The sequence below is a fragment of the Panicum hallii genome, chromosome 7, assembly GCF_002211085.1.
Source record: "Panicum hallii strain FIL2 chromosome 7, PHallii_v3.1, whole genome shotgun sequence".
Classification (NCBI taxonomy): domain Eukaryota; kingdom Viridiplantae; phylum Streptophyta; class Magnoliopsida; order Poales; family Poaceae; genus Panicum; species Panicum hallii.
In genome coordinates this window covers 19,040,451-19,052,710 of record NC_038048.1, presented here as the reverse complement: position 1 = coordinate 19,052,710, position 12,260 = coordinate 19,040,451, and the positions used below count along the sequence as shown (strand labels likewise).

At 45.7% G+C, this 12,260-nt stretch overlaps 1 protein-coding gene and 1 long non-coding RNA gene across 3 annotated transcripts; one reads left to right on the top strand and one right to left on the bottom strand.

Annotated features, from left to right (window-relative positions):
• The first annotated feature begins 296 nt into the window (after positions 1-296).
• Positions 297-3,043, top strand: LOC112899024. The gene is made up of 2 exons (XM_025967355.1): positions 297-2,626; positions 2,836-3,043. Exon 1 carries the CDS (start codon positions 2,074-2,076, stop codon positions 2,560-2,562), a length of 489 nt encoding a protein of 162 aa, XP_025823140.1. The 5' UTR covers positions 297-2,073; the 3' UTR covers positions 2,563-2,626; positions 2,836-3,043.
• Positions 3,044-7,397: 4,354 nt separating this feature from the next.
• Positions 7,398-9,445, bottom strand: LOC112898986. Of its 2 annotated transcripts, XR_003229960.1 has the most exons (3): positions 9,263-9,444; positions 7,836-9,166; positions 7,398-7,741 (listed from the first exon to the last, which is right to left on the bottom strand). It is a non-coding gene; the product is annotated as an uncharacterized LOC112898986 (long non-coding RNA). The 2 variants fall into 2 exon arrangements; XR_003229959.1 differs by having other exon boundaries at positions 7,401-9,166; positions 9,263-9,445.
• Positions 9,446-12,260: the final 2,815 nt, after the last annotated feature.

Genomic DNA, 12,260 nt, shown 5'->3' with positions numbered 1-12,260 from the left:
ATCGCGGGGGATGCGTCGGGTGGACGCTACTCGCGGAGGCGGGTTTACGGGTTTCGGCCTCAGAACCCGGGCGGAGCTTTCGAGGGAAGCGTGGTGGCACGTGGCGGAATCCTGAAAGTTGCGTCGAGGCGACGGCAAGTCCAGGCAGAAAGCGGGGCCGTCGGATAAGATCTTCAGCGAGTTATTCCGAAATACCTTAGGGTTAGCTAGTTTTAGTTTTACTAGTGGGCTAAGTGAAAATGTTGAGCAGCTTTGTTAAATAAGGAGAGAATGGCTCCACTCATTGGAGCTTTTTATTTTCCTTCTCTCCAAGGTTTTATTTTCTCGTTTCTTACTCCCTAGGTCCACGGAACACGGATGAACTGAGATTTTCGTGGGAAGGGAGGCCCTAACCTCCTTCCTCCGGCGTCAACATTCGAGTTCTTGCTATGTGATTTTCGTGTGCCTCTTTGTCTCTCCCATGCCCTTTTTTCCCCCCATTTTTGGATGTTTTCGGGTGATTTTTTCGTTCATGTTAACTACTTGATCTTTTTGCGATCTTTTTCTTAGATCTGCGAGATCTAGTAGTTGCGGATCCATGGCTGAAATTTCGTTCAAATCCATGGGGTTTTGAGGAAGTAATTTTGAATCTAAGGTTCGAACGTTTCCCCTTCTTCTCCTGTTCTTTCTCTGCTCGATTTCTTTCTGCAGCAGGAGCGCGTGGCGCTCGTGCAGGGGAGAGCGCTCGCAGTGCAGCGCAGGTGCGCGTAGCTCTGTGCGGCGCGGGCGCCAGGCGCTCACGGCGCAGCAGTGCCAGCGGTGGCGGCGCTAGCAGCGCGCGGCAGCCAGGCGCGCGGAGCGGCGGCGCTCGCGTGCGTGTGCGGGGCGCACGGCTAGCAGGTCGGCCAGGCGTGCAGCCCAGCTCAGCCCAAGCGGGGTTGGTGGCGCAGGCCAGCACGCAGCAGTCCGCTGCCAAGAAGGGCACGTGGCCCGAGGCCCAGCAGCTGCTCACGGCCAGAGGCAGGTGGCCAGCCCAGCTCTCGGTCTGCACATCCCAGGTGGCCGTAAGCTGTTGATCCAGCATGAAAATCAAGGCTCGGTTTGCACTTTCGTTTGTCCTTGCTAATTATTTCCCGACTTCCTATTTAGCTAGTTAATTAGTCCCTTGTGTTACTAGTGCCTTGTAGTATTTTACATGCTTGTTTAGGAGCTTTTAATTAGTTTGTTTCAAGTATTTGTTAGCATGTTTAGCTAATGCTGTTACACCTTGCTTTCGCTAATGCTTTGCTTTAGCTTTTGTTGATTAGTTTGTTTTTGCTAATTTCTGTTAGCTCTTCTTGTTTTTCGCGCGCTTGATTAATAGAACCTTTCGGTGGTAGTTTTGCTTGTGTTGAGCGTTTTCGGCTGCTTCCGTTTTCGTTTCAAGTTTTGCTTTTCGGTTGCTTCTGCTTTGCACCGAGCTCTTCCGAACCGTTTGTAGGGTGAGCTTATCACCAGTTGACTTGCGTCATCTTGGCAGTGTGGTGTTAGGGTGAAAATCGGGACATAAGTCTTGTTCTGTCGGAGAATTTTTAAAAGCTCCCGTTCAACCCCCTTGTCGCCGTTTAGGTCCTACGACAATAAAATCTTGTGGATCCTCGTGCGTCGCCGCGTCGGCTTATCATTAAACCCCCTTGTTTTGAGGCGTCAAAAGGACCCACCATAAAACCACCACCTCCGCGTTTATACAGCACCACCTACGATACACCAGCAGCAGGCTCATCGTCTCCTCAGCTCCGCGCACCAGGTCACGCTGCTGCAAACAACGGTGAAAGCAGAAGCCGGAGATGCCGCAGCCGACGCAGCTGCTGCCGAGAGTGGTGCAAGGAAGCGCAAGTCGCCGGCAGTGGCGTTCAGCAATGGAGACAGCAGCAGCATGATGACCACTCTACCACAGCAACGGAGCTACCTCGTGTCAACGCCAGCGCCGCCGCGGGGATCGGGCTTCCCTCATACAAGAGCTGCTGCTAGCATCGGCGGCAGCAGCGGACTCAAACACTCCCCCTCAAACCCCCCCCCCCCCCCCCCCCCCCCGGCACATGATGTTTGCTAACGATGCGGTGCAGTTGTGGGAGGCCATGGGCCGAGAGGGATCAGCTGCAGCAAGCCAATGCCAACGCCTCCAATCAGATCGTGAAGCTAAACGAGGAGCTGCGCCTGGTCAGAGCTTGGATCGCATACTACCAGGAGGAGCTGCGGTCTTCTGAGGCCAAGCACGCTCTGCTCAAGATGGAGTACATGGCCGAGCGCACGCAGCTCATCGGCCACCTGTGCGCGGCCAGTGGTGAAGTCGAGCTGCTCAAGTCTGAGCACGCCGCCGGCATCCCCCAGCTTAAGGAGGAACACGCGGCCGAGAACGCTCAACTGAAACAGGAACTGGAAGCCGACAACGCCCAGCTCAGGGAGGAACACGCGGCCGAGGTAGCCCAGCACAAGAAGGAGAGCTACACCATGGGCTTGAGGACCATGAGGCAACTCGCGCTCCACATGTACCCGAACGCCATCGATCCCTCGGAGCTGAGGACCGAGCTGCTACTGGAATAAGACGATCTGGGATGTTCTTCGGTGAGAGCGGAGGATCATCAGTGACTCATGCGTGGAGCATTGCGTAAGTATTATTGTAGCATTTGTCATTTGTCACATTCTTTCTATGTATATTTGACACTAGCTGGTCGAATTCTGCAATGGAGTGTTTAGTTAAATAGTGTGTCCTTTACAGCACGAATGTACTTTTTATGTGTATCAATTTTGCCTTATCTTTCCGTATACTGTTATCAGATTAAATTGCTAACTATTGTGTTGTGTGTGTTCGTGTAGGAATTTGCAAGTTGAGGATGTTCAAGAGTTCAAGTGGTGTTGTCCCCTTTTGCTAACTATTTGTCAATTGTGAACTTGGTACTTTTAGTGCTTGGTTATGAATGCCATCTACTCCCGTATGGCTGTATAGTTGGTGATATATCAAAATCTGTTATTTTCATCTATGTTGCATGCATTATGTTTATGCCTATATATTGAACTGGCAAAATTTCATGGCTGTGTTAGGTCTTCAAAACCAGAGCTTGGTTTTCGTTAGGTCTAGAGAATTGTTTTGGTTCCTGTGTAGGATTTTCTGGGCCTTGTTTACCTTCTATTCTTGCTAGTTGCTTGACATGTCCGAACTCCAAGGTTAATACTAGGTTGATATCAGTTGCCAAGTGATCAATGGATCCTAGAATTCTCCTATTCTAGCTGCTTCTATGCTAAATGTGCTAGTATGCACATATAATTCCTTGGAACGTTAAGAATTGAACTCGGCTACGCTGTTGCTTCCATGATATGTTTTTTATTCCATTTCCTCTCTCTGCTCAGTTGTCTGGGATTATCAGCGCATTATGCATGCCATTCCACTTGTTCTCCATGGATTCTGTGCCATGGTCACTTAAGAATTAAGTTAGCGGTGCAGGAATTCTCTAGCACGCTCTGTAGCTTGGTCAAAATGTATACTCTAATTGAGCGAAATGGTGTTGCTTCAAGCAATCTCAAGTGTCAACTAGTGTTGAAGTAGATGTTTTATAGCATCATCACAATTTGTACAATCGTTTGCACAAGTCGTGCTAGGTTACACTGACGGACTGACCAGCAACTGCTCGATTAAGTGAACAGTTTTGTGGAATATCTTCCATGTAAATGTAATAATATAATGCCTGCTAAATTACACCATCTGGATTCTGCATTTCAAGAAAGCTCCTTTCAATACTCTCACCATGGTTGTGTATGTGTCTTTGAAGGTCAATCATTTCCTCAAAAGATCAAACATTGCTACAAAAAGTTCATACTAAATGGCTTGTTTGTTTCTAGTGGTTTGGCACTGTGAGTTATTCTTTGTAGCTCTAGCAGCGTAACATAAATTATTTTGTTTTGGTTCATTCATTCATCTTGAATAGCTCCAGCCCAAATTTGGCAATACTTTGTTCTGAATCTGTGGAAGATAAAGGAAGATCGCACCAACAAAGATTTGGGGTGGTTCAAACATACTATATAAAAATTACTAGGATCAGAACTTGAAAGAACAATGACCGGCCATGTGATCATTTCATCATCAAGTGCCTTATGCCGATTGCCCTTCCTGATTCAGAGTTAAGCATAATTTCTGGGTGTGATTGGGCTCAGAACCTCCATCTTTGCCGGAAGAGATTTAGCGAGGGAGGGATTGGGTGAACCCCTCCCATGTCACCCAAACCCTGTCACAAATAAATCCCTTCCTCTGTTTAATCCCTCTCTCTTGAATAATGTGTTGGGTTTGGTTGGGATTCTAACCGAGGTTTACATGCACGGTATGTGCATCGAAGATAATATGCACTGAAACCAAATAAACTATAAGTAGTGTAAGAAATATGGTCCCATTGAACCATAATTATAATTTTGGTGATTGTGTGATAATATAGTCAACTAGGATTTCTAGGTTTCATGGATGGAGTCCAATCCATAGTAAAAATGCCCAAATCGCAGTCAAGATATCCAAGTTGAAGTTAAAAACCAGAGAGAATATATTTGGGGTGTCCAATTGACCGCACCAATTATTTGGACAAGATGCAGCAGGATATAGGTGACCGGTTAAACTGACGGTATGATTATTGTATTGACCTGTGCATTGGGTAGATACTACTGTGATCAAGTCAGTAGCACCGGTTTAACCACGGAGCATCGGTTGAATACATCGGTGCATCTGTCGAGTGCCATGACAATCAAGTGAGGAAACACAGAGGCACCGGTTAAACCGACGGTAAAAAGAAGGCATCGGTGTATTGGTAGTTTACTAATACAGAAGTGTTTGGAGTTGGAGAAGCCTGAAGGTCCTCAGCACCGATTGAACCGACGGTGCGTTGGTGCAATGATGCAAGCAAGCTCAGGCGTGGCAAATAGACATTCAACGGCTAGCATATAGATTCAGAGTGACCGGTTAAACCGGCGGCTATGACCGGTTTAACCGATGCTTTAGTCTTTTTGGCAGAAAAGCATGCAACGGCTAGGAGAATCTCTAGCCTATATAAGGTCTCATCCCATGTCATTTGAGGCTGCTAGAGTTCGTGAGAAGCTACAGAAACTCTGCTGAAGTTCTCCAAGCCAACCAAAGAGCTCATTGATCAAATCCTTAGATTTAGTACAAGCTTTGTGAGATGTAGTGCTATGCTAGCTCCAGAGAGAGTGTGAGAGCTTGTGACCTTGTGCTAGTTCTTGAGTGAACTTCAAGCTTGTACCTAGGTGTGCCGGTCCCTTGGAGTCTTTGTGGCTCGCCGACAAGTCTTCGACCCTTCGATTTGGTGTAGAGCGGCAACGATGGCTTTGTGCAGGGGACAAGGAGACCCCTTTTTCATGGGAAGTTCCGTAGTGAAGGCGGAATCAAGGTGACCGGTGACTTGACGTGAGCCTTAGTGGCCGAGCCTTTGTGGCAAGTCAAGAAGAGTCCTGAAAGAGACTTGGTGACTGGAAAGCAATACTCTTTGTGAGTGCTTCGACAACGTGGACTAGGGTGGCTTATTGCCTACTGATACCATGGAATAAATTCTCGCGTCAAGAGTTTGCTTCCTCTCATCCCCTCCTTTACGTTTCCGCATTTCATACTTGCAACTTGTGTGCCTCTACTTTCTTAGTGTAGTATCTTGTTAGAATTAGCTATAGGTTACAAAACTTATTTTGAGATGAGGATTTCACACTAGATGAACCATAGTTACACATCTAGATATCATGTTCTATGTTCTAGATTATATTTTGTGCAAACCAGTTTGAGACATAGGTTAAGGTTTTAGAATTGTTTAATTCATCCCTCCCCTTTTAGGCTGCGAGCACCGATTACTTTCAAGTAGCACATTAGTATAAGTTCTTGGACCTGGGACGGGCATAAATAGAGAACCAACCATGCATAATCTGATAACAGGGTAATCATAAGCTGCAAATTTGCAAACAAAACAGCAATCATCAAACAATTTGTGATTTTTTTGAAGGAGATAATTTCTGCTAGTATTGAATGCAAATATACAGTTATTTACAACTGAAACAAATGAGGAGACCAGCTTTATAACTCTGCAAGAATACAAAAGGAGCTAGATCACAACCCTATTACAAACTGATGCGTCCAGGGATCAACAAAATTAGGCATTCAGCAAAGTTCAGATTTCGATCATGTCAGAAACCAGGGTGCTGCTAGAACTGAAGGAGCTCACCCATGTCTTGATCACTAGCATTCAGCAATGGCCACCATTTCTGCATACACAATGTATGCAGAAGAAGAATTTTTCAGTAAACGCAACTTTTTTTTTTCAGGGATGTAGATTACTATAAGAAAAAGGAAGTAGTACATCAATCATACGGTTTAGGGATACAGACATTTTCTAAACCACCTCAAAGCTTAAGTTATCAAATAATTTTTGAAATTGAAAAACTAAAATTTTAGAACCTGAATCTAAAGGACATAGGACATACACAATAATTAAGCTTATTTGGAATTGAGCTTCCACGAAACTCACTAGGTAACAAAGAAAATAGTCATTTTGCCAGCACATATTGCTTATAACATTCATTCAGCATCTAGCTTATCAAGTGCGTGTGTGCGTCCTTCAAGTGCCGCCTCCATCGCACCAACTCCAAGGGCCACGGCCACGCGCACCCGTCAATGCCCGCCTCCCCCGCCGGCCGGCGCCGCCGGCGCAAGGCGTCCCGCATGGGATCCAAATCAACAGAGAGAGGGATGAAAAGGACGACATGATTCCGGCGAGAAGAGGTCAACGGGCCGTTTCTCCCAACCCCCCGCCCCCCCCCCCCGCCGCGGCAGCTGTGGCAGCACCGTCACGCCGTCGCCCGTCGCCTTCTCATGGCGGCGCTCGCCTCGTGGATTTATTCCACGCCTTGGACTTGAGGGGTAGTTCCCAGGCCGGTGCGGTGGAAATGGACGGGGTAGGCCGGGTTATAACCCACATCAGGTTTAGCCGAACGCCCTATTTTTCGTGGACTGCGATTCTAACCAAGCCGGGGTAACCTACGAGGGTTAGGCCATGATCCCGGCCAACCCCAGCCGAGCCGAACAGGCTTGTTCGGCTAGCAGGGGGGTAATCCCAAAAGGAAACCAATCCGGGAAGGGATTGGGTGAATCCCTCCATATCACCCAACCCCTGTGGGGGATCAATCCCAGCTTCCCTCTAATTACTCCTTTCAAATGTGTGTTTGCTTTTGCCTGAGTATAACATCTGGGATGTCTGGCACACCACTCTCTACTAATGCATGCTTCTACCAGAACACAAATTGTAACGAAGGCAGAACTGAAGTTTGACACCACTGGCCACCAATATCCAGTGACCATTCCATCCATTACACACAGACCTTGCGTATAATTTACCAGGAGAGTATAATTGGTGAATCTGATCTGCATTGTATCTAACCAACAATCTGAAACTCCGAAATGAAAATTTTTCAGTTAAATCTTTACACACAAAAATCAGGCACAGCCAAGAAAATTCCATACACCATATATGTCAGTAATAAATTAAATGGAGCATTGCACGGCTCGGAGAGGATCATGTTAACAGGAGCTTCCAAATGGAAAAAATTGAAAGCAAAAGGGAAAACAACTGATGTAGTTCATGATCAACGTTCACTGCCATGTACTTGTCGATGAACCTCAAGTAAGCTCCATGATTTATGTCATACTTGCATGAATGCATCAAAATTCTATGCTTCGAACTCGGGAAATCTGTAGTAAATGAACCAAAGAAGTTTAGAATACAAAGGATGTTTCAATATGAAAACAGATCAAGTACATATTGGGGAGGGTACAGGGAGGGTACAGGATCCCAGGATGGCGGAGGTTCATCTTCTACTCGAACTGGTGCTGAGACTGCAAAGTAGACTATTTAGATTAGAAGAGGCTTCTAGATGCTGATGTTAAGTCAGAACATATAATTCAGCAAAGAGATGTTAAGTTAGAGACATACAGGTGCACAAGAAATTAAAATGCATTGTTCAATAATCAAGTAATGGCCAGATATCTTCATGGCTTTCCATGAACCAATGCCAAGATTCTAGTACTCTATGCTGGAATATATACTGACAAGAGACAGGACATCCCTATCTTAACCTCCACTTCTTCCCAAGTGCACAAATGGTCTCATCCCCAATTAACAGAGAGAGACATAGGTAAACACTGTCAATGCATCTGCATACTGAACTAAAAGGTTTGACATACTGAACTAACAGGCAACTGAACCAACAAATGGTCTAATGCCGACTGAACAGAGTGAAACTAAATAATTTATTCATCTCCAAAAAAGGAAATGACTGCTAATGCATAAATAGACTCTGTGAACTGACTGAGGAAAAGTATAAATGAATTATGAAGCCTACTCACATAGTTGATATGAACACCCATTTCTAATTTCGGAAGCCATATCACTAACCATTTGACACCAGTTCTGAAGCAAGCTGCAGGTCAAATGGGACTAAGCAAGAGAGGAAATGCCATAATCAGTTCAGTACAAGTAATTAACAACGTACACATTAGTCATCTGTGGTCAACCAAAATGACTAGCAACGTAACTGTATACAGCAGCTCTTTCAATGACATGGGCAGAGTATTGCCACTTCATGTTTAGGGGTTGCTAAGTTTTAGAGCAAGATCTCAGTTGATACTACGTTGAACAGAGAACTACTAGTAGTCTATAGACATGGTGACATGGCAAAGTTTGGAATCTCCCTGCAGCCAAATTACAAGCACAAAGGCCTGATGACTCAAAAAAGAGCAAGAAATAGCCACCAGATCAACAGTCGCTGCTACTAACACTAACAAGTGACACAGTGACACCAGCATAAGACGTGCATAATCAGCAGCACACCGGACATGATTAAATCACAAACAACGGTTCGGGTTCCTCGCCAAGCGGGCGGAACCTAGGCGAGGGGGTAGGCTACGAGCACTCGTCGCGCGGCCGCGCCAATCAGCAGGATGCCGCCAACCGGAGGAGGGGAATCTGCGATGCCACGCGACGACACGAGCACCTGCAACTCCACGGCCTACCCATCCAGCACCACGGCCGACGTGCGCAGCCTCTCCGCCAGCGCCATCTCGGCCGCAGCCGCGGACGCCTCAAGCGGAGCCGCCGAGTACCAGCAAATCAAGAACCTGCCGAGTATGTGAATCAAGAACCAGACCGGTGAACTTGCCCCAAGAAACCCTAGGACATGGGCAGGAAAGGGGAAGGAAGTGAGCGACGAGTACCGGCGAGAAGGTTGCCACCGGAGTAGGCAGCCGCCGGTGGAGAGGTCCTCGCGCAGGCTCGAGGTCGTCACCTCCGGGTCGCGCCGCCAGTGATGTTCGCGCGGCCGCCGCAAGCCGAGTAGCCGCCACAGCCGCGTGCGCTCCTCCTCCGCGTCTCGCGAGATGGCACGAGGATTGGTTCCACGCCTGTTGGGTCGTGGGTCGAATCCCGGCCGGGGGTGAGTGGTTTTCACCGGGATGGGCCGGGGTAGAAACCTCGCGTGGGCTAACCGAATACCAGTTTCATCCTAGGCCGGGACTGAATCCGCGCTGGGTTAATCCACGGGGCTTGGACCCCGACCCCGGGCGTTCCCGGCCCAACCGAACAAAGCCTTAAGCGGGATACACTGGGGACGGGTCAGGGGTCAGGACATGGTACAGACCTGATGCATTTTTACCGTTTGCCCTCAAATTTCATGATACCTATTTCTTTGCTTCTCCTAGAAATTTAGTATTCCATATTAGTCCAGATATGCATTGTTGAGACATGATTTTAGCAGATGCTCGGAGATATATACACAGCCTCTAAATTGTTCTCAAATTCTCATCCATTTATTATGAAGTCATCTATTTGTTCTTGATCCATTGGCTGTAGTGCAGGCCAATGTAGCAGAAAATTCTGCTGATTTTCGTTTCTACTTGCATGTTTTTATCACTGAATGTGCAATGTAGCTTCAACAAATACTGAAGACTGCTCTGAATCCTCTTACTCATTTGTAGGACGCCACTGCACCAACAGGAACCCTGCCGATCACCGACCGTGGCCACATCTCTCGATCAACAACCGGGCAGCATATGTGTTTGATTGTTAACGCTGAGGCATGTCTTGCATCCATATGTGTTTGATTGTGATGTAGGCTGAGATGCAGATCTGCAGTTAATCAAGATGAGAATTTATTGAAAATTATTCTTGACATGCAGTTGTATGATCTTTTGTTCTCCATCGTTTGGTGTGCTTTTTTTTTTGGAAGCATGTTGTTGATTTCACACCTTTTCTGTTTTGCAATTTATAATTAATCACCGATGGCCACTCATTAGTGACGGCGATTTTCCATCCCTGACCACATCACTGACTCTTTAATTTATCGTCACTAACAAAATGTGATGTGGCTCTTTAATTTGTCATCATTAATGAAATGTATGAAAAATCCATAAAAAGTATCAAAGTAGTTTTCTAACATCAGGTATGATGTCATATATGGTACCGCAAAATTGGAACCCCAAATACAACTGGTAGAAAGAGGGGGAAATGTCTAATTTAATTAGGGATAAATTGGACCAATTAGAATAGTTTGAGAGAGTAAATCGAATAGATATTTTGTAATGAAGTTAAAGAGACAAACTAGAATGTCCCAATGGCAACATGAAAAGAGCAAAAGTAACTCACTGTTGTTGCTGCTTTTCATTCCACAAAACCGCCACCACAACATTTCGTTGGAGATTTTATTCCTGAGAGAGGAATGAGGTATGAAGGTACAAAATAAGAGGGTTGAAGGTACAAAATAAGAGAGCAAGTATGGAAAGTTATAATATTGTAAATCTCCTCCTCATGACGTATTGGGTTCTTTATATAGAGGAGGGAGAGTGGCAATTTGCCCTAAGCCTCTTGTCCGTACAATATTCATAAATATGCTTTTGAACCTTTACATGGGAGTTGAGGCCCATTTCTTTATAGGTTGGATCATTCCCTTAACATATTTCAGTTACTAATTACTCACGACAATAGTAATATTCATGTGCTAATAGTATAGGCAGCATAAATGTGCTCGTACAAGAGCACGCAACACACACTTAATGCAATAAGTAAAGAGTACTTCTAGCTGCGCCAGAGTGCTGGTCACTGCGTTTTAGCGATGTTGTAAATTCCGGTACTCCTACGATCATGGGAACCGGCAAAAAAATTAAAGAAGTTGCATCCTATACCAGTGATAACTGATAACTTCACCTGTAGTTATGTCTACCTGCAGTGCCAGAGCCAGAGGCCACGTCGCCGACCAGCAAGGGCAGCAGAGTGAAGGCTCTTTCATCACCTTACTAGAAACACGGGCATGGCTTTGCCACGCCCTTGTTGGAATGAATCGTCCTTGTATATCTACCTTTGTTGTCTTTTAGGATTTTCTGAAATTGAGCCCCTTGTTAATCTCTCAATTTGGGAACAGACTGCTTTATGCAACTTCATCATCACAAGCAAGTAGTCTTGTAAATTATTCAGAGGATGATTCAACATATAAGCTCTGTGAAGATGGTATATGTGGGAAGCTCTTGAAATTGCTCGTGTATAAAGATATCACAAAGGAAGTTGTCATGACAAAGAAAAAAATCATTGGTGTGTGCAAATCCAAGAATATCTCATTTACAAATAAATCGAAGAATCAAAATTGATTCATGGACCATGGTTAGAATTTAAGTTACGGATGCTATGGTTCTGCAGTCTACACATTTTACCACTGATGTGTAGTAAAAAATTCATGATACATGAACATCAAAACTCGAAATGGTTGAACGTATAGATTAACAACTTAATGGCTGGACTGTTGAAAGCACTGCGTAGCAAGAAAAATGACATCACAGTGATCTGGATGTCCGTGTACATTAGTTGCTAGATTAGGGTACCCGTAGTGTGATAAAAAGAGGACTTAAGCAGTTACGGTCGACCTTATACACAACAACAGGGAGTCTCAAGGAGGTTGTAAGGCCAAAAAATTTAGAACCAGGCCGCAAGCTTAAGGCCTAGCCTCAGCCATTAAAAAACCTAGAACATTTGGAGCCCTTCGGGCGCCCGCCGGCGGCGGAGAGCAGGAGGCAGGTTTCCTGCTCCCCGCCACCGTCTATGTAAGGTGTGCCTATTTGTATTTTTTTATTAGAGTTCTTCGAGGGACAAATTCTCTTACCCATCATGCCTTGCAACAGGATATAAAAGTTTTACATCATCTTACGCCCAAGCAAAACAACACCTAGC

Coding starts and splice junctions, on each gene's coding strand:
- LOC112899024 (XM_025967355.1), top strand. CDS start 2,074: ATGCGGTGCAGTTGTGGGAGGCCATGGGCCGAGAGGGATCAGCTGCAG.